Source organism: Acipenser ruthenus, chromosome 1, assembly GCF_902713425.1.
Source record: "Acipenser ruthenus chromosome 1, fAciRut3.2 maternal haplotype, whole genome shotgun sequence".
NCBI lineage: Eukaryota > Metazoa > Chordata > Actinopteri > Acipenseriformes > Acipenseridae > Acipenser > Acipenser ruthenus.
The window spans coordinates 69,763,489-69,784,841 of record NC_081189.1 but is presented as its reverse complement, the minus strand read 5'-3'; the positions used below and the strand labels follow the sequence as shown (position 1 = coordinate 69,784,841).

Sequence of the window (21,353 nt, the reverse complement as noted above, 5' to 3'; positions counted from 1 at the left end):
CACACACACACACACACACACACACACACACACACACACACACACACACACACACACAGCATTTCGATTTCATGGTTTCCACTGCTACCCTCCTTTTCCTCTCCAGGGTCCTCTGCAATATGTTTCATGTCCAGCTTCAATCTGAATCTGAATCTGCATGTTAAAACCATCGCTGCTGGTATTAGAAGACAGCCATTAGCAATCCTACTGGTAAGAGACAAGATTAGCCATATTAAAGCCAACAACAGAACATTGATTTTAAATCCTAAGGGGCTACACATGTAAGCAATTAAGATTATATTAGTGGTTGAAAAAGCTAAATTAGAATTACAAGGAAAGAAAGCAAAAACCACAGCAGGAAATCCAGCTGTAATTGCAATATATATACCACTTTTTTGGAAATGAATCTCAGGACAGAAACAAATTACAGCAGTACTGTCCTTTGAGTAAACCTAAACCACAGTCCAATCTGTAATACTGATCCCAACGAATTCAGACCACAAAACAGCAGAAATGTCTACATGTGGTCCAAGTACCATTCCACACAAAACATGAACATCTTTACCAGGTTTAACTGATTTTTCTTCACAAAGTATCAAACATCTAAATAAGCAACAAACATTTGTGCTTCTTTCCTCTGCATTTCCTGAATATGCTGAACAAACATCTTAACATTCAGCATGAATTCCTGGAAATCATTAACCCAAACTTCTGCATTACCTCAGCTTTCCCCAGATTGTAAATTGTTGCTGGTTAAATTATTTGTTTAAATTATATAAACTGGGCAGATTGTTGACTGGGAAACTGAGAATATACCTTGGCAGCCTTATCATCTGGCACCAGTGAGCACACAGCCACCCTATTAGTTTATCAGGACATTGCTCTAATATATTATATACACACACATATAATATATAATATATATATATTGGTACTATAAAACAGTTGGCATAGTCCTGCAAATGTATACATTGTTTAACAGTATTAATAAATTACTGTAGGACTATAATTGCTAAATAGTTTGTTTACATAGCAATCAGAGCTAGATATCATTCAAAATATCCATATGATATAATGTCATACTATATTAAAACAGACAAAGCCATTTTTATACATTCATTTTTTTTTCTATTTGTATAGCACTTTCCATCCATTTTTAAGGGTGTAACCTATTATTGTAATTAATTGCTTGCTGGTTTCTCTGATGCTTCATTGAATAAGTTGCAGCTAATACAAGACACTCCCCCCCCCCCCCCCAAATTCTCCAAAATTACTGATTGTTTATTTATTTTATTGTTTTTAATGTTATTGAATATTGTTAAATATTCATTATATAACAGTTCATTTTGTTAGTATTAGTAGCTGGAGTCCCTAATAAAATTAAAGCCAGGTTATTCTGATCCTGGCTCAACATAACAAAAACACATTCCCCCAGAGTGCAGAGCCTCTGCCCTGTCACACATCCTCACCCGAGTGCATCACACACGGACATTCAACGGCCTCACTTCCAAATTGTATCCGGTATGCTGAGTCTGTCAGTATTTTTAAATCTAAGCTCAAAAAGCACCTCTTTGATTTGGTTTTTCACTAGTGAGCAGTTTGGAGCTCTTTTGGCTTGCTGTTTATTTTTGTAAAGTGCCCTGGGATGTGTGCACATCAAGGACACCATATTGGCATGATATGGGAATGGTCCACGACAGAGATGCTGAGTCCAACACAATTATGTGGCTTAGGGGTTGATTTGATCAACCAATACCCTGGATTGCATCAATCACTTATTTTAAAAGGGGGAATCCCAGGATACCAAAGATAGGTGATTCCCTATTGCTAACCCCTTCTGTGTTATTTTGGGACTCTATCAACCTTCCACCACCATGAGACTCCAACACTATTTCTGGCAGGCACTTCTGTCATCACTGCAACCCTAAAAAAATATGGATCTATTGGCAGCCAAAAGAACTGAAAAAAACAAAACAATCCCCTGTATTGATGATATCTTTTGCTTCCACTGCCAGGTGACTAAAATTGACTTTTTAATGCAAACATAAAACTGAGGCAACTTTGCACTGCTTCTTGAACCTGATATCTGATTTTAACACATGACCAAATATATTTACAGCCAACCGGGTAAAAAAGATGGGAGACATTAGATGCCCCAAGTTTTAAGCAACCAATGTTACAATGTAATAGATTAGACAACAGATCTTTGAACTGTTCTTGAGCATGAAATGTTGCAGTCAAACTCTTCAGCTGAAGTAATACATCATTAATTTAACTTTCTGCAACGCAGCCAAAATTGGATTTGGACAGACTAGAATAATTTAATTCAAAACTATAACTGCAAAAATACACTTTACCATGTGGTTACATGGATGGCATAGAAGAGCAAAGTGAGCAAATGTGACAGAATTGAATCAAATTGAATTTAATCATGATGAAATTAAATACTTTACCACTAGGGGCTAGCGATTCAAAACAATTCTTTACCATGAAAAATACCAGGGAAATAAAACAATACTCCTCATATATGTCTGCATAGCTGTAATTAAAATAGCCCGAGATATTAAATCATGAATACATTAGAGGTAAAGTAGTCTTATATTCTGGATTTTTTAAAATTTATTTAATACAGTACTTATAACATATTACTAAGTTTCTTCTCAGTACTACTACGTATCTTATGCCCAGACTTGTCGTTTTGCTGTGCAGTGGGGGGGGGGGTAGAAAAGTGCCTTTACAGCAATAAAAAAAAAAAAATATATATATATATATATATATTATAAGCTCTGACAACTGACAGAATTTTAATAAGTAATTAAGCTTGGGTATCTACAAAAAACTTTACATTTCAAATGAAAAATAAAGTGTATATTAATCACCAATAGCGGAAAGGGGAATCTTAAAAGACCTGCTGTGTACACAATTCCAACAGTTCCTGGTTTAAAAAGCCAGAAATAGATTCTTAGGCCAAACACTGGTCAAGGGTGTGTTCAATTCTGAGAACAGGCAGTTGTGCATTTCATTTCTATTTCTGGCAACATCTAGCAGATATAAAACTCAACTTTACAGAAGGGTTTTCATGATCAGTGCCTATAAACACTACCTATGGTATCATTAGATCTGGCTATGGGAGGTGGGTAGAGGGAGAGAAACTTAATTTTAAAAACACCATACCTGCAAGTGCCATGCAAACATGCCTTTCCTGTAAATGTTTAAACTAACTGTGGGAACAGGGCTCCTGAGTGGTGCATCCAGTAAAAGCACTCGCTAGAGTGCAGGATGCGCTCTATAGCCTGGATGTCGCCGGTTCGAGTCCAGGCTATTCCACAGCCGACCGTGGACGGGAGCTCCCAGGGGGCGGCGCTCAATTGGCCGAGCGTCGTCCGGGGGGAGGGAGGGTTAGGTCGGCCAGGGTGTCCTCGGCTCACCGTGCACCAGCGACCCCTGTAGTCTGGCCGGGCGCCTGCCGGCTTGCCTGTAAGCTGCCCAGAGCTGCGTTGTGCTCCGACGCTGTAGCTCCGAGGCGGCTGCACGGTGAGTCTGCAGAGTGTAAAGAAGCAGGCGGCTGACAGCACACGCTTCGGAGGACAGCGTGTTTTCATCTTCGCCCCTCCCGAGTCAGCGCAGGGGTGATAGCGGTGAGCCGAGCCTAAAAATAATTGGGCATTTCAAATTGGGGAGAAAACAATAAAAACTAATTGCCAATGACTAAATTTATAAAAAAAAAAAAAAAAAAAAAAACACTAACTGTGGATGAGGTATACCCAGCAGACAATCATGTAATTATTTAATGCCAGTTTTGCATTAGCTCTGGAGCAGAAGCCATGGGAAGGTAAACTGTGACATCCTCAGTGTATGGTGCTGTGGCAGGGTAGGAGCCCTGCGCATGGGAGTGGGTTTTTTTGCTTGTAATTATTGTAAATTGTTTATGAAGAAGCTGACCCTCCTAGGAGAGCCTACCTGCTGTGTGTGATTGGCAGCTGTGGAATCCTAATCAACAGGTATATAAAAGGTCCTAATTATACACCTCAGGGCTGCCGCAAGGCCATAACAAGCACCAGGATTACGACCGTCCTCGCTACCGAAACATCAAGAATAAATCCTCCAATCACTGTGCGTCTTAAACAGGATGAGAGCTTTAATGCTTTGCAGTCCATTTATTAAGTGCGTGTCAGGCGCGTCAGGTCCAATTTATTTTCACACGCGCAGTTAATTTTAGACGCGCTGTTTAAAAGTATTTTTTTTCCCCACAGTCAAACTGGTTTAAAAGGCCCTGCATATCAACAAAGCACTCACTAGGCATCTCCAGCCCCGCCCCACCCTTTCGTTCGCTATCGCTTTCACATATGCTAAGAAATAAATACTAATAAGAAGAAGAAGAAGAAGAAGAATCGTACATACCAATCAATCATCTCCTGATCACTCGTTTTATCACCAAACTCCTCAATAATGCGATCCAAGTCATAATTTTATTACTATAACATCTCAAAAAAGCTCTGCAAATGTCCGTGATATTCTCTGTGCGCTGATTCAGTAACAGCCAGCTTGTTTCCTTATGGCCGCCCCTATCTGATGCCAGGGGCAAGTATGACTATTCATGAGATACGCCCTTTTTTTTCGGCTTGTCTCGGCTCCTGTCGTTCCCACTCGGCCATTGAATGGTTTTCTCTGCTTTTTCCAGAGAAAAAAACGACTAGAAACCCATTTTTTGCGTTTTTTTGATGATGTCGGACAGGGTCCGACATTGGACCGGATAGGAATAATTGCAATGTCGGACCAGGTCCGACATAGGACCGCAAAGGGTTAAGAGAAGAAGCCAAAACCGGCGACGACCGGGTGTGTAACCGGGGTCCGGTTTCATTATTAAAAGAAGGAACTGAAACCGCCGACAACTTTGTGTGTAACCAGGGTTAGGTTTGGTCTGCCTTAAGAATCAGTTCAGGGATTGTAGATCCCACACAAGTATAGTGAGGTGTATAAGTCAGGCCTTCCGTGTACTGTTTTCGTTTGCCTTTTTGTACATTTTATGTATGTCCTTCGTGCGCTGCCATTGCTGGTAGTGTCACATGAGTTTGTCTGCGTTTGTTTTCAAAATAAAACCTGCACGCCTGCAGGGTGTGTCAACAACAACCTCCGTCTCAATCTCCTGTCTATCAAACAGCGAATAAAGCACATCTCTCCACTGTTACAGGCACAGGTTTTGGCTAATATTTTCACAGTTATTATATCCCACGGATATATATGAACAAAGCAAATCTTTTATTAGGTGTATCCTCTCATTTCGTATTATGACATTTGTACATCTTTACACCTGAATCATTTCAATTTTAAATTAAGACTAATGTAACTAACCCATCTTTCTCAAAACAGTTGTTTCTCTCAATACTCATCTCTCTCTTTTAATCTAAACACAGAAAGATTGGGTCTCCACCTTGAAGTAGACAAGCATAACTTGAGGATACAACTGCAACATTTGAGGGTTGCCATGGAAACTGAAGAATAACAGGCAATGTGGTGGTCAGTGTCTTAAAACCAATTTCTCCAGCAATGCTTTGTAAGGAGAAAAAAAAAAAAAAAAACACACACACACACAAGTTAGGAGATTATTGTGCTTGGCTCCACCCAGGCACACACAGGTCTAATACAGTACACGTTTGTTTGCTGTATGCGTTTTCTCCTCCCTGTTATACTAGGCTAAAGTTCACGAGCAAACAATGAGGCCATACAATATCCCAAGCATTAGTATTTGGTTTCACATTAGGAAAAAAAAAAAAAGATAAACTCTTGCTTCAAAGTCAAACAGGCGAAAGCAATAGTAGTCTGTCATAAGAAGTCAACATAACTGTACTTGTTCCGTGCACAATCCTAGTTGTGTAAATTATGTAATTGTTTAGGAATTCCATCAATTATTATGCAATAGCAGAAGGGCTGGTTTAAACTGCAAAGATGATTCTGCTGTGGCAGTGTTTTCTTTATAGTAGGCTTGTTTTCCCAATTATAGTACAGACCAAAGCTTTGACACTAATTCAAGTATATTCTAAAATTAAAAAAAGAGGCTCTTTAAGTGCAAGACAAAATCACAATGGGACAGCAAACTTTTAGATATTTTTATTATGTATACTTTTGCATTGAAATTTCTCATTGCTAGCAAAGCAAACTGGTTTCTATTTAGATTATATTATCAGCTACACTGTGTACAGTATCTATTGTACAAGGCAACTTTTCAAGAAATTGTAACAAGATTTGGAGTCGTCTAAAAAATCAAGGTAATCCAATACCTATTGAACTGCAACATCTAAAGCCAGGTCCACACCTGAGCGATCAGTTGCGCAACTTAGTTGCATGCAACCGAGTCGCTTATATGTGGAAGTCCCTGTAATCAGTTGAGAGCAGTTGCACAACCAGTTTCTTGAAATAGAGCAAGGCTCTACTTTCCAAGCAACCTCCTGAGCTTTTACATGTCTTTGTTTTGTCTTAAGGGAATACGGCATTTAAAATAACAGTTGAAAAAATAATTTAAAAAAACAGCCAACTCTTCCTCGTTAATTACTGGACACATTATGACCTGACCAAAAAAAAAGTGTCACCTCAGTTGTCAAAAATTAAATAAATACAGTTCTAAACTTGTAGACACAGGAAAATAAATAAATAAAGTCCTTGGTTGTCAAAACCCCAAAAAACTTCACCTTGTAGACGGAATAAAAATGTAAAACAAACCACTGTCACCACAGGTATCTGAGCGAATTACTGTTGCACAAGTAATTGCTCACAGCTGAGTTGCGCAATTTCGGGAGCAATTGGGTTGCGCAACTGATCGCTCAGGTCTGGACTCTGCTTAATAAACTAGTCTGAGTGACATCTCGGAATACAGGCCCCTGGGAGTTTTACTTCCAGACGCTATGAAAGTCAGTTTCTTTTGCATTCCACAACATCATATCATATCATTTGTTTGTATTACCTTGCTGTCTTACTGGTCACGGGGGATGGGAATTACAAGATTTTTTGTACACAGTTCCCATATACATTTTAATCCACTGGAACACACTCCACTCCACCGATAGTTAGTTTAGTGATGTCTCTACAGTCACACTCGTGTTACTGTGAGTGAATCCCTTAGGACCTGATGGAACTATAAACACAGTAAGTCACGTCCCTATTGGAACCTATTACTGTAGCAGTAGCTACACATAGTGTCACAAGAGGGTAGATCTTGCCAGCAAAATGTAAATGACAAAGAATTCTAACCGATTAAACCACACAGAATTTCATAAATAAATTAAAAGCATTTCATTTTTAGTTTTTTTTTTTATTATTATTTAGAAGTGTTCAGTGGCTATTTTAATCAAATCTGAGAGTCAATAGGGGCCTAACACAGATTCTACTGCGACATCAAACTCTTGGAATTTTTACTCTGCAATTGGAATCACAACATCAAAAAAATAATGATATGGCCTACATTTTTATTGCACTATACAGATATCTCTGAAACACTAGATCACAGTTAAAACATTGTATTCATACAGTAATGGAAGCTTTCAAACCACACTCTGCAGTGAACGTGTGCTGACAAGTGTGGAACCCATAATAACACTTCGCCTGCGCAAATTATCATTTCAACTCGAGTTCCAGCAGGGTGCAAGACACAGAGAGTAAGAACTGCCAGGACAAGTCTGAGCACTACACTCTAAACTTAGCAACAACTTGTATCTCTTACTGCACATGCATTCAAAGACCTGTAAAAGAACTTTCAGCTGGGTATCACAGGAGATGCCTTCATTAAGAAAGATCCATGTTAGGTGTTAAATTACCTCCAAACGAATCCCCAGCTATTTATATCTTCAGTTATGCCCCTTTCGTTCAATATCTTCCTGTCCAGCATATAGTTCTATATTGTGGTACTCTCGCCCTTTTTAAAAACCACCTACTGAACAGACATATCATACTGTATATAGAATTACAAATGTGTGCAGCAGCAGGGGTGAGGTTTGCATTAAAGTCAAGACATTGGTTGGTGTTCTTGGTGACCGCGTAGGATGATATTGAAGCAACGTTCTTCAAAACAAGGAAGAATAATGTATTATCTCTGTAGGGCCAAATTGGTGCCTCATAATGTTATTGGTCACTTTGCCTACTAGGGCTGTCAGTTAAGCCTCAAAATGGCAATCAATTAATTGGGCACACAAAATATAATCGTTCGAATAAATATTGATGATTGTACCGCCCACATACATTGTCGCTCCACCCCCTCCTGTTCAGTTGCTGTTAAGTAAAAGCTTGTGCACAATTGAATACGAGGGGTAATTACGCCTTGATAGCGTCAGGAGAAGAAAACACACAACAAAATTCGCAACAAGCCTAAAGCAAGTTTAACATACTACAGGGGTGTTACTAAAATATTTATTCCAAACGGATTACAGTACTTTGGAATGTAATCTATATAAAACTAGACAAGAGTTTATGAAAACTGTCTTTTTTTATTTAATGACAGCTGCAGCATCACGCATTGCATCTTGTTAATACTGTACCAAACTTCACTATCTGTGAAACACACAATGTGGAAATCCCTACCTAAAACAATAAATAATAATAATTTATTTACATGCTGTTTGCCAGGAATACAATCCTGTTGTCCTGCTGGATTCAAGGTGATGCGCTTTTTTTTTTTTTTTTGCGAACACAGAGGGGTGTACTCACAAAGCATTCTCAAAACTGATTCCCTGGTAGGATGGGACCAGCAAATCAGATGCTAGTTAACACGCACAGGAAAAGAACAAATACTGTAAGGCAGGGCGCGTTCGGTGCAGTTTTGTTGATAAACTTAAACAATATTAACTATGTGCGTTCAAAAATGTAATTATTGAATCGATTATCCAGTATTTATATCGATGTATATAATGAGAAATGGAATCGATCGAAAAGTCGATTTTCGATTTAATCGTAGCATCCCTAGTGCCTACACACATTACAAATCAGAACCATTTCCTGCAGTGTACTGCTCACTCCCACAGATACAGATACAAGGTTTGTTTTCTTTTGACAGAAATTAAGAATTTAAAAGCAACATTTAAAATATTCACTCATTTTAGGGCACATACGGTTTTGAAAAAGGATCGAATTGGAGGGCTGAAGCTTTTAGGACATGAACTAATGCCAAGTTCACACTCCACGTCATGTCAAAACTCTAATTTCCTCATATAGCTTTTCACCTTCTAAGAGGTCTTACCGCCTTGATTCATGTCCTTATCAATCTCCACGCTTACATGCATGTCTCAGTCCAGGGGTGGAAAAACTCATATTGCACAGCAGTTTCACCCATTACAAGTTTTACTAAGAGCTTGATTAGCCCGAGTGTATAGGTAACAAGCTACAAATAAGGTACACAGTAAAACCAGGAATGGATCAAACTGCTATGCAATGCAAGTCTTATTTCCGTCCCTGCAGTGAGAATTGACCTTTAACTGTTCATGGTTTTGCCACACTGTAGGTACATTGTGTAGGTACGTTGTGTAAGATGAGTCACTGTGAAATAAAGGGTTCAGAGCTTGAACAACAACTTAAGTGCATGCTAGAGTCTTGAAATATTATGACTGGCTTTTCGAATTCTAAAACCATAGCAGTTGTTTATTTCAGTTAGAAAAAAACAAGTGAAGCAAAAATGTAAATATGGCCATGGGTGTTACACATTATCGTGAGGAAAACAGCAACACATAACCAGCTTTCAGCCAGTAACATGCTTCACCCCAAAAGACAGTGCTGGGTGAAATGAACAAGTAAAACAATAACAGGCTTAGTGTAGTTCCAGATGTTTTAACGTGAACACACACGTCTGCTACAACATGTGCTTCTTTAAAAACACTACATTTGAGACCTATGTAGCTCATGGAACTGCAAAATGAGTACGATTTATGGAACTATTTTGTTAGCAACAATTACTTTAAAGGCTAGTGTTTGTATTACAATCAATTACCTCATTATGAAAATCTCAACCATGAAAACATAATGTAGAAGTCATCAAAACATTGTTATGCAAAAGTAAGTGCTCTCTCAGATAAAGGGGTAGATTTACAAAGCTCCACAACTCCCCACAGCAAAAAAAAATAAATATGATAACTTTTGAAAACCCAGTATGAAAACCCGTCCACATACTAAAATAAACATACTTAATTTGTTTTGTTTTTAAGGGAAGTGCAGTAACCTTTGAACCAGATGCAAAATCTTACTAAAGCTAAATGCTGTGTGGCAGAAACTTCAGAGGGCAAAGTTCAGCTCTGATAGCCTTGTCTGTTTGCAATGTAAACACCACTTTGCACTCTCAAGTCGTGCTCCATTTTGTTAAAAGCATAATAGCTTATGTTTTAAGAAATGCAAAGGATTCTGTGGTGATGTAATAAACATGTTTCTGTTTACTCCACCACTGTTAGTTACTAGCTGCTTGACTACTGTATACCACTTATGAATGAACCAAGATCGCTATTTTTTGTTTGTAAACAACTGCTCATTGAAGTACGTTATTGGTAAGAACAAATATGTACTAATTTCACATAATACCCCATCCATAACTATGAAACACTCGGTGATAAATGTATTAATATATAATTGAATGTTAAACGTTTCGAATGAAGTGTTTCATGACAAAGTCAAAACGTTTGTTATTGAATTTAGAAAGTTTTAGGTTTAAAGTTCAGTGTATTTCTACATATGATGTGGACGTTTATTTAACATTCTACACCATATTTTACAGCAGGAAATACTGTTTTCCTGTGCTGCTGTGACTACACAAAAACAAAGGAAAGCAGACGTTAGCAACACTCTGTGCATCTTGTGGTTTGTAAAATCGTACACACCACTTGCACACCACTTGCACTCAGAGTCCTAACACTTCCCACTAATTATGCTTTTCTGCTTAATCAATTCCCAAGCCTTTTCTTTCCAATAATATTCGATTCAAAATCTACTGAGATCGCAGTTTCAATATTTAATAAAATATATAAATAAAAAAAAAATAACTACATTCCTATGTTACTAACTAACGTCCATTTAACAAATTATCACACTGCAGAAATGTAGGGGAGATCCCAGCTAAGTGCTTACAGGTATGCTGTAGGATAATTACTGTACATCGCCCAACTAGATTTTGTTGTTATTTTTGTGTAGCTGATGGTAGTTGGCCCATTAACCATTACCATTAGCTCATCAACACAAATTTATATATATAGGGTTCTACTTTTTGTCACACTGTTAGGGAGCAGTCATAAACAGTCCCAAAACTTCGGAATCTCATACTGTAGGTAAACGACTGTTTTTTGTTTGTTTTTTGGGTTTTTTTTTAGGATAAATAAGGGAACGTGATAAATATGTAATTCACATTAAAATAAAATATTGATTAAAAAAAAAAACTGTACTTACTTTTGGTTGCTGTGATGAGGTTTTTCCCATCCTTATTAAGCTCTTTAATAAACCTGTTGGTCTTTTCCAGCTCCGCTTCATGAGCCTTCATTCTGTCCCTGAAGGCAGGGCTGTCCAGGTAACAATCACTGAACTCCAATGGGTGAAGACCCATTGCTGCTGAAAAATGAATCCCAGTTTAGTGAAGAATGCTGAGGAGACCGCACCGCTCAGAAGAGCCGTAATGTCAGGGTAAACTGAAAAAAAGACGACCAAAAAAAAGAAAAACACCATACAAAAGCTGTAACATTAAATAATTAAAATCAACACGCCCCCCCAGTGGTTGACAGTTTCACAACTCCTCTTCAGTTACGAATTATATATATATATATATATAAAAAAAAGCCCACACAGCCTATCTGCCAACAACCATATCTGTTAAGATAACATGCACACCAGCTAGCCTGAGGGAAAGAGACGGACCATTTGTCCTCCCACATAAGGCGTGGTCTCACGCCTGATGCATTGATACGAGGATTCTCTTCATCTCCCACTGGTTAAAAATGCTGCCAATCAATCAATTCGCAGCCCCTTTCATTAGGTTGAGACGAGTTCATTGCTTGGGCAAGGCAGATGACAAATTAAACAGCTAACCTCAATAGTTTAATATTTAAAAAACACATTGTTGGGAAACTGTAAGAAAAAAAAAAAAAAAAGCATACTAATCCAAACAAGTAAAGTCACATGGGGATACTGTGTGTCCTGTTTGTTTTGTTTTTCAATCCCACGGGAGATAATCCATAAATTGACCGAGTATGGTTGGATAGGATTTTGAATTGTACAACACACACACACGCACACAGATATATGATAAAAAAAACAACAACAATTAAATCTGGTTATTTTTATAGACATAAATTCTGTTTTTCAGAACAAACTACAAAACAACTGATCTTGAAACAACTGATCTTGAATTTTGCCTCTTGATTATGGTGACACAATTATGGCGTATCTAGACTGAAACACTGATAGGCCTAACTGTTTGTAAGGCTTATCCTTGGCAATCCCCAAAGTATCTCCATGCATTTTTAATTACTTGTAGCATTTATCAGACCTCAGAGTGTTCTAAGTTTCTAAGTTACTATAAAGTTCGTACTGAATTTGGAAAAAGGCATAACTGAAATTTACTGTCTTGATACTTTCAAAGGCGTTCAGAAAAAATTGGATCTACGCAGCCTATACAATTTATATATATATATATATATATATATATATATATATATATATATATATATATATATATATATATATGCTATTTATGAGATTGTACAAGAACTGGTTAATGCAAAATGTATCCACTTGTAATGTATTTAACATTTAATAATCATTTGAGTTTAAAGTTATAATTTTATAAATTGCTGTTGAAACGAGAACCAGAAGTTTATTAGGACAGCTTTATGAATTGAACGTTCTCGTCATAACGTTGTACATAATTTCCAGTTTCTACATTTTACAGAGCTTGTCTAAGTACAGGTAGGAACAGTTCTTAAACCGGAACTGTTGTTGCAGCGAACTTTGTTGCTCCTCCAGTCCGAACTTCTTGAAGCGTAACACAGAAATACTTATTTTTTATCGGACATTTTGTAACGAGGAATGTGCTACAGTGAAATGCGAATGTCCTTGTATGGAAATATGTTTTAAATCGGTTTGGAAACTGGGAGGGTTAAAGTACGTCTCTGGATTCTTCAGACCGGACAGAGTTTCTGTTTGTACTAAGCACTCCAGTGAGTTTTGATAAAACATTGATTCACTGCTGTATAATGTTTTTTTTTTTATTTTTTTTATGAAGATTAGGGCGATCTCCCCCCGCATTTTCCAAGAGACTCTGCTGTTGCAGGATATCGCAGTGGTTAAAATGTTGTAACGTGCATGGGGGAAGGCAGCAGCAGTGCTGGTAGGGGACGTAATCACACACGGGGACATAAGCCCGATATACGCTCTTTGCCGGCTTTTTGGTACAGCTTCGGCGCTATGCTTTAGTGCGAGAGGTCCAGGGTTCGCGCCCGCCCTCCACCTGTGTGTGGATTACCTCGTTCTGTGTGATGCGCCTGCCTGGGTTAACCGTGATCGCTACAATATGTTCTATGTAGTTTATCCATGCAATAGTCATTTCTGCTAAATAGTTTGTTAGCATATGCTGTACCGCTATTGAAAGAAAAAAAGCATCAATTGAAATTATAAAACAAATAAGAAACCAGTTACTTTTTTCAATCCCAAAAATTTTGCAATACAAATTTGACAATGCCACTTGGAGTTAAGAGGTTTGACAATAGCTCTGGGTTTATTGTCAAATGCATTATCAACTGTACAATTATGAAATAGCTCCACTATATAAGTAATGCTCTAGTGAGGAAACATAAATGTTGGTAGAATCATAATGGCTAGTATTCTTGGCGAGCGCGTGGAGTTGGTGAGTCTAGAGTCCAGTGATGTGTACTTGCAGTACCTCTAGTTTATTTTATGTTGTAGATGGTATGGGTCAGGGCTGGGAGGTGACGCAATCAAATATGAAGACCTAAACCAGATACCAGCTCGGATCCTGTCTCCCAGTACGAGTGCCACCGTAAGTCGAGAAATGCACCATAAACCTACCTTTGAAGCTATGTTAGTTTTATACCTCAAAATAGCTACTTTGATTTAGTCTTAACTATCAAAACGCTTCAAAATCTGATGTTTTCATTTCAAAAGGTATTTAATCTGACAAACTAATAGGCTTCAAACTACTCGACACGGAGGACAGGGAGGAGGTCCCTCGCAGAAAATTAGAGCTCTTCGGGCTCTTTTGTACAGTGGTATTGGGGCTATGCTTCAGAGCGGTCACGGGTTGCGTTTAACGTCCAGTGAGAAAATCCTGCCTGCAGGAACCGTGGTTCACCACATGATTTCCATTACACCAGAGTAGATATTAAAACTTCATGCTGATTTGAACTTGGCTCTCGCTAAGATAAGCATTAACTAAGACGTAGCTTTACAGTAAACTAATGTGATCTATCTATGTCTTCATCCATTTGCGTTTCCTTCCATATGATGATGTAGATATCCTTCTTCCTGGTGTTGATGGCTGAAGTGTAATGCTGGCTCCAGAGATCAACTTATTTGCCTCCCTAGCGCATCAGCACTCACAACGGCTGCGATGCTGGCTCCGGGGATCAACCACAGTGCGGTCTCCCCAGCGCATCAGCATGACAACCGTCTGGATTGAGCTAAGTAGGGTACATCTCTGGGGTCTTCAAGTGGGCACCTTCCATCCTCGGTGTTTCGTCGACTAGTCCACGACTTCCCAAGAGGGCTCAACGGTGATTCTGGCATCCCAGCATCACCCCCCTGTGACCCCACTCAACTCAGCCCAGCTTACTTACCCGTACATCAGCGTTTCTTTCTTTCTATTTTGCTTGAGATCCCCAACCAGAATCTTTTCGTCTCAACCACAGCCAGTTGATGCTCCTCTCTGCTGCTTCAGATAAGTTCTTCACTGTGCGATGCAACTCTTGGCCACTGAATCCAACGTCTCTGAGAAATCGGGTTGTAGAGTGTGCCACAAATCCTCGACAACCCACCTCCACTGTTCCGCTTCAGCGGCCAGTTGAGCATACCGCAGTTTCTTCCTCTCATACGCCTCATCTACAGCATCCTCCCATGACACTGTTAACTCTACCAGATGAACAAGGCGTGCTGATCCAGACCACAAGACAATATCTGGTCGAAGGTCAGTGGTGGCAATCTCAGGTGTAAAAATAAGCCGTTGACCAACATCTGCCAGCATTTTCCAGTCTCTAGCAGCTTCCAGTTGTCCTGGGTAAGTCTTTTTTTAACACCTTTTCTTGGCGGTTGCTCTCCTGGGCGGAGGAATGTTGTCTTTTGTGTGTAATGTTTTGATGGAACTGGTGGCAACTTATTGGTCATGTTACACTTGTCTTTCAATGCTAAGGCCAAACATCGCAGCACCTGGTCATGGCACCAAGTAAACCATCCTTGGCTAAGAGCCACCTTACATCCTGTCAAAATGTGCCTTAATGTTGCAGGTGATGAACACAAAGGACATGAGGGATCCTCTCCTACCCAGAGGTTTAGGTTCTGTGGTGATGGGAGAACATCATATGTTGACCTGATGAGGAAACTGATCCTGCTCTGTTCCACTGACCATAGGTCTTGCCAGCCAATCTTGCGTTGTTCCACACTCTCCCATCTCATCCATTCTCCCTGCTTGGCCTGGGAAACGGCTTTACGCACCTCATCCTCTCCTCCTGCTCCATTGAGCTGGGGCATTAATGTAGAACATTTTATCTACTACTTAACCTTTAATTATAGAGATGCTACTTGATTTAGTGGGCTTGAATTGCATTCGTGCCCATTCAATGTTATTGGTTAATTTGACCAATAACCGATTAGTGCAGGCTACTGTTGTAGTCATGGTTGTCATGTCATCCATGTATGCTCGAATTGGTGGTAGTCGCATTCCAGAAGCCAAGCGCTCTCCTCCCACTACCCATTTTGATGCCCTAATGATTACTTCCATTGCCATGGTAAAAGCCAGTGGAGAAATGGTGCATCCTGCCATTATTCCAACTTCTAGGCATTGCCATGTAGTGCTGAATTCTGAAGTTCAGAAACTAAATTGCAAATCTCCAAAGTAGGCTTTCACTAAATTTGTTATTGTCATCGGTACACTGAAAAAATCAAATGCTGCCCAAAGAAGTTCATGTGGCACTGAACCATATGCATTAGCCAAATCCAGGAATGTCACATGGAGCTCCTTCCTCTCCTTTTTAGCTGATTGAATTTGTTGCCAGATCACATTGATGTGTTCTAAGCATCCTGGGAAACCTGGAATGCCCGCTTTTTGTGCTGAAGTGTCAATGAAGCAATTCTTTAATAGGTAAGTTGACAATCTCTGAGCAATATTGCTGAAGAAAATCTTGCCCTCTACGTTTAATAGGGAAATAAGGCGAAACTGACTGGTGCGTGTAGAATCTTTTTCTTTAGGTATAAAGACTCCACCTGCTCGGCGCCATGCTCTTGGCACAACCTGTTTTTCCCATGCCACTTTAATCAATTTCCACAGGATTCGTAGAACTCCTGAAACACTCTTGTACACTCTGAACGGAACTCCATTAGGCCCTAAAGATGATGAAGCCCTTGCTTTTTTCACAGCTTGCTCTACTTCTTTCCACTTAGGTGCACAGTCCTCCATTTGGTATTCTGGTGGATTGATAGGTGGGGTGTCTGAAGGAATTGACATAGGCTCCTGCCTTTTTGAATCTGTATGTGTTTCCTCCAAATATCTCTCCAGCTCAAACTTAGATGCTTTTAGTGTGCCATTCTTCTCACTGGCGAATAACTTCTTTACACATTTGAATGGGTCTTTATAAAAGTTAGTTCTCGCACGCTCCTTCTTTTTGTAGCGTTTCCGTAGGCGCTCAGCTCTGTGCAATGTTGCAAGCTTATCTTTTATGACCTTTTGTAAGAGATTGAGTCCCTCCTTCTGACTTTGTTGTGCTCTTCTCCATTGCTTCCTCAGCTGTCTCCTTTCTCTAACTAAGCATTCAATCTCCTGCTGCCGTCTAGACTTTTCAGGAATAGTTTGTACTTTTTCCTTCCTTTTTTCAACTCCAAACCTCTCGCTTCCATATTATTATTATTATTTGTTTATTTAGCAGACGCCTTTATCCAAGGCGACTTAGGGTGTGTGAACTATGTATCAACTGCAGAGTCACTTACAACTACTGTATGTCTCACCTGAAAGACGGAGCACAAGGAGGTTAAGTGACTTGCTCAGGGTCACACAATGAGTCAATGGCTGAGGTGGGATTTGAACTGGGGACCTCCTGGTTACAAGCCCATTTCTTTAACCACTGGACCACACATATGCGTAGATGATGTCCCCAAATTTATCCAGCTTCTTTTCAACTGTTCCACTTAACCTTTCCAACGCAAAGCAGAGATCTGTGTTTACTGTGTCCCATGCAGTTTTCTCACAAGCTCTTGGCCATTTAACTCCAGGCTTGTGCCCGTTGAGGTTCTTTTCTCTCTTATGCTGGTTTGTCTGACCGGGTTCACAAGGATCATTAGGTTCATCACTAACTGTATCCATGCAAGTCCTCCTCACGTCTATGACAGGAGTGCTGATATCCTGCGAACTGTGGTTTGCTTCCTGTCGCTGGATTTCATTTGACTCACTTGACTGACTTCGTAAGAAGTACTGATCAATGCGAGGCCCTTGTCCCTTCTCCCTCAATCATTTCATTCTCCCTTGATGAATCGTCAAACCCCTGACCATTGTCGCCTTGCTCCAGCCACAGACACAAACCTGGAGTTCCATGTCTTTGCTAACTGCAGATTTTGAACTAGTCTTTTGTGAAGTACTCTCTATAATCATATCCGTTTCCGTTCCTAAGTCGTTAACCGTGTTGTCCAATGTTGAGTCATCCTCCGCCCCCGCTCTCGCAGACTCTAGGGGTATTTTTCTCTTAATTTCTTAGAAGCCTTGGGTGGGTGTCTCCAGCATCCTGTAAACACAGAGCTGGATACTGCCAACAAGGGAAGCTAACCCTTGCCAGCCCCAATGGGGTCTCTTTCCTCCTGTCAGCTGTCTCTCCAGGCTGTCACAAGGTCTTTCCCTTATATATACATACATACATATATATATATTGTATATATATATATAATATATATATATATATATATATATATATATATATATATATATTGTAATAAATTGCCCCCCACTCGGGTTCGTTGCCCCTTTAAAAATTGACCCAGACACAGAAATTGGGGGTTCAGCGCTTCAGTGCACTTTTAATAATACAAACAGAAATACAAAAACAAACACCTAGCTCCTTCGGAGCGCTAACTAAAACTCCGGAACACCCTGACTATAAAGTGGGACGGCTAAGCCGTTTCCCCACAACACAAAACACACAGAAATTCTTCACTTGCCGACTGCTTGGAAGCAGAGCACACCTTCCTGCCTCCTTCTATACAGCAGCCCTGAGCAGACTAACTGCACCTCTTATATACCCTGCACCTGGTCCTAATTTAACAATAATTACCAGGTGCAGGGGATAATTAACAATTAACACCAATGTGCATTCGCACATGTTTTCTACCATGCAGGGAGGATTAACCCCCTCCCTGCTGTGTTACACTTCCCCCCCCTTAAGTGTACAGCACTGATCGGCCATTCCAAGGCCACATTCCCCCCCCCTTTGAAGTCCGGTGCCCAGAGGAAGGGACCCAAACGGCTTGTCAGGAGCGACCGACGCATAGGCCGGTAACCTGGACGGTGCAGCGACAGGCAGAGGTGTGAGCCACGGGACCGGCGCAGCGACATCTGAGACTCCAGGGGGAACACAGCAGGAGGAAGGGGGAACACCAGTGACGTCACACGACCGCGTCGTGACGTCTGAGGTTTCAGGGGGAGCGGAGCAAGGGGCCAGGTGAGGAACTGTGCCTGGCGGTGCCCCGACCTGGGCACGAGGTCGAGCACAGGGAGGTCCATGCAATCCGGCAGGGTGTCAACAAGCATGGGGCAAGGGACCGTGCCCGGCAGCACCGGACTGGTTTCCAGGGGTGGTGGTCGGGGCTGTGGTGGAGGTGACTCCCTCACCTCCTCTGGCTCCCAAGACGGCAGCTCCAGCCCCTCTGGCTCCCGAGACTGCAGCTCCACCCCCTCTGGCTCTCGGGTTGGCAGCTCCACCCCTTCTGGCTCTCGGGACAGCAGCTCCACCCTCTCTGGCTCACGGGACAGCTGCTCTACCTCCCATTTCTGGAGCAGCAGGTCCAGCTCTGTAGGCTCCGGCTCCGGTAGCCCTAGCTCCACTCTCCACTTCTTGTTTTGCTCTTCCTGAGCAGCTGTATTTCTTTTGATCTTCTCGATCAATTCTTTAAAATCAATTTTTTCTTTTTACTGGGTCGTAGGGGCACCCACAACTTCTGACACCACGTGTAATAAATTGCCCCCCACTCGGGTTCGTTGCCCCTTTAAAAATTGACCCAGACACAGAAATTGGGGGTTCAGCGCTTCCGCGCACTTTTAATAATGCAAACAGAAATACAAAAACAAACACCTAGCTCCTTCGGAGCGCTAACTAAAACTCCGGAACACCCTGACTATAAAGTGGGATGGCTAAGCCGTTTCCCCACAACACAAAACACACAGAAATTCTTCACTTGCCGACTGCTTGGAAGCAGAGCACACCTTCCTGCCTCCTTCTATACAGCAGCCCTGAGCAGACTAACTGCACCTCTTATATACCCTGCACCTGGTCCTAATTTAACAATAATTACCAGGTGCAGGGGATAATTAACAATTAACACCAATGTGCATTCGCACATGTTTTCTACCATGCAGGGAGGATTAACCCCCTCCCTGCTGTGTTACAATATATACATATATATATATATATATACACACATGGATAATACATGGATAATACATGGATGAAGGCTATATTTGCATCCTGAGCCATTCGAAAAAAAGGCATAATACCACAGTAGTGACGTAAAAAAGTGATAATTCCTCTAGCGGAAAATATACATGAACACTACATTTTAAAAAAAAAAAGCCCAACTGTACTGCTGAACCTCGTCTTCTTTAATATTATCATCACAAGGGCATCCATGTGTTATAAAAAATAATAGATGGGCTTCAGTGACTTACAGGAAAATAATTCCATCTAGGGTTTTTGTGATGTCATAAATTATGAGACCGAAGCATTCAATGAATGAATGCTATGCTAAATTATCATCTGTAACTTTAAATAATGTCTATGGCTATTATCCAATTAACGTTTAATGAACTCTGTCACCGAACCGAATAGCCAAAAACTTGGATTCGGTGCATCCCTAGTTTTTTTAATTGACAATTGCTGCAACACCTGATGGAGACACACTATGTGTCGAAACGCGTTGTTTTTGTTTCAATAAATAATAAAGTTTTTAAAACAAAATGTAAGAGGAATCTGATGCATAATAATAGTGGTCAAGTCTAAAAGAAGAGCAGTTTATTAAGCGTGGGACCAAAGATTGTCTACACGAGCGTCATCGAGCAACACATACATGGTTTACATGGCATTGCTGTTAACAATGTTTTAACTCTGCAGAGACGTTAATATATAAAGTGTTAATATATAAAATATATATTTCACAATGCAATTAAACATGACTGTGTGACACTGCGGTTTAAGTTGCATTTTATTAATATACTAAACATAATATCAGTTAGTATGTCTGGATTGAAAGTTATATTGATAAAATGCAACTTAAACCACAGTGTCACACAGTCATGTTTAATTGCATTGTGAAATATACATTTTTTGGTGCCAGTTTTAATATATATATTTTTAGCCTTTTATGCACTACTTTTGGCAGAACACAAACCTAAACATAAGCCTTCCAATGGTCAGTCTATGCATTTAACCTGAAAACAGCAATGGTGCATGTCAGGAACGCAAAATACCATATTTGCTATTTGTAAAGATGCAAAGCCAACAGCATTGTAAATAAGATGCAAACTCTCAAACCTTCACAACCCCATGAACCTTTAGGGTGTTGTATTACACATGGTCCAATGCATGTTGCAGTCTGTCCACCTGTTCAATGAAAATCTGAACACATACGCTCCAGCTGTTCTCAGACTTTTTATCTGTACTGCATGCTGTTTAATGTGCAGTACATCCTTATGAAAGTTTCCTATAGTAAAAGTAAAGCATAGTGAAAGCATGGTAAATCATAGGTAAGCATTATAAACATGGCAAGCCAGGGTAAACTTTGGCAAATGCATAATATTAACATGGGGAAAAGCATAATAAAACTGCAAAAATACTGTGATTAAACTTTCATAAGGGCACATTTATTTACATGAATTAAAATCTCTTATTTATAGATATATAACTATGAGTTTGCACCAC

General features: G+C 40.1%; 1 protein-coding gene and 1 pseudogene across 2 annotated transcripts in view; one reads left to right on the top strand and one right to left on the bottom strand.

The window, feature by feature from the left end:
- Positions 1-11,898, bottom strand: part of LOC117421421 (rho GTPase-activating protein 10-like) — an 88,684-nt gene extending 76,786 nt beyond the window's left edge. Inside the window, exon 1 of one of the 2 annotated variants that reach the window (XM_059028675.1) lies at positions 11,407-11,898. In XM_059028675.1, coding sequence (XP_058884658.1) covers positions 11,407-11,560 — 154 coding nt within the window. In that variant the 5' untranslated portion in view covers positions 11,561-11,898. The remainder of the gene's footprint in view (positions 1-11,406) is intronic. The other variant, XM_034035838.3, reaches the window with a different exon arrangement.
- A 1,924-nt stretch (positions 11,899-13,822) lies between these two features.
- Positions 13,823-21,353, top strand: part of LOC131723790 (protein arginine N-methyltransferase 9-like) — a 25,733-nt pseudogene continuing 18,202 nt past the window's right edge.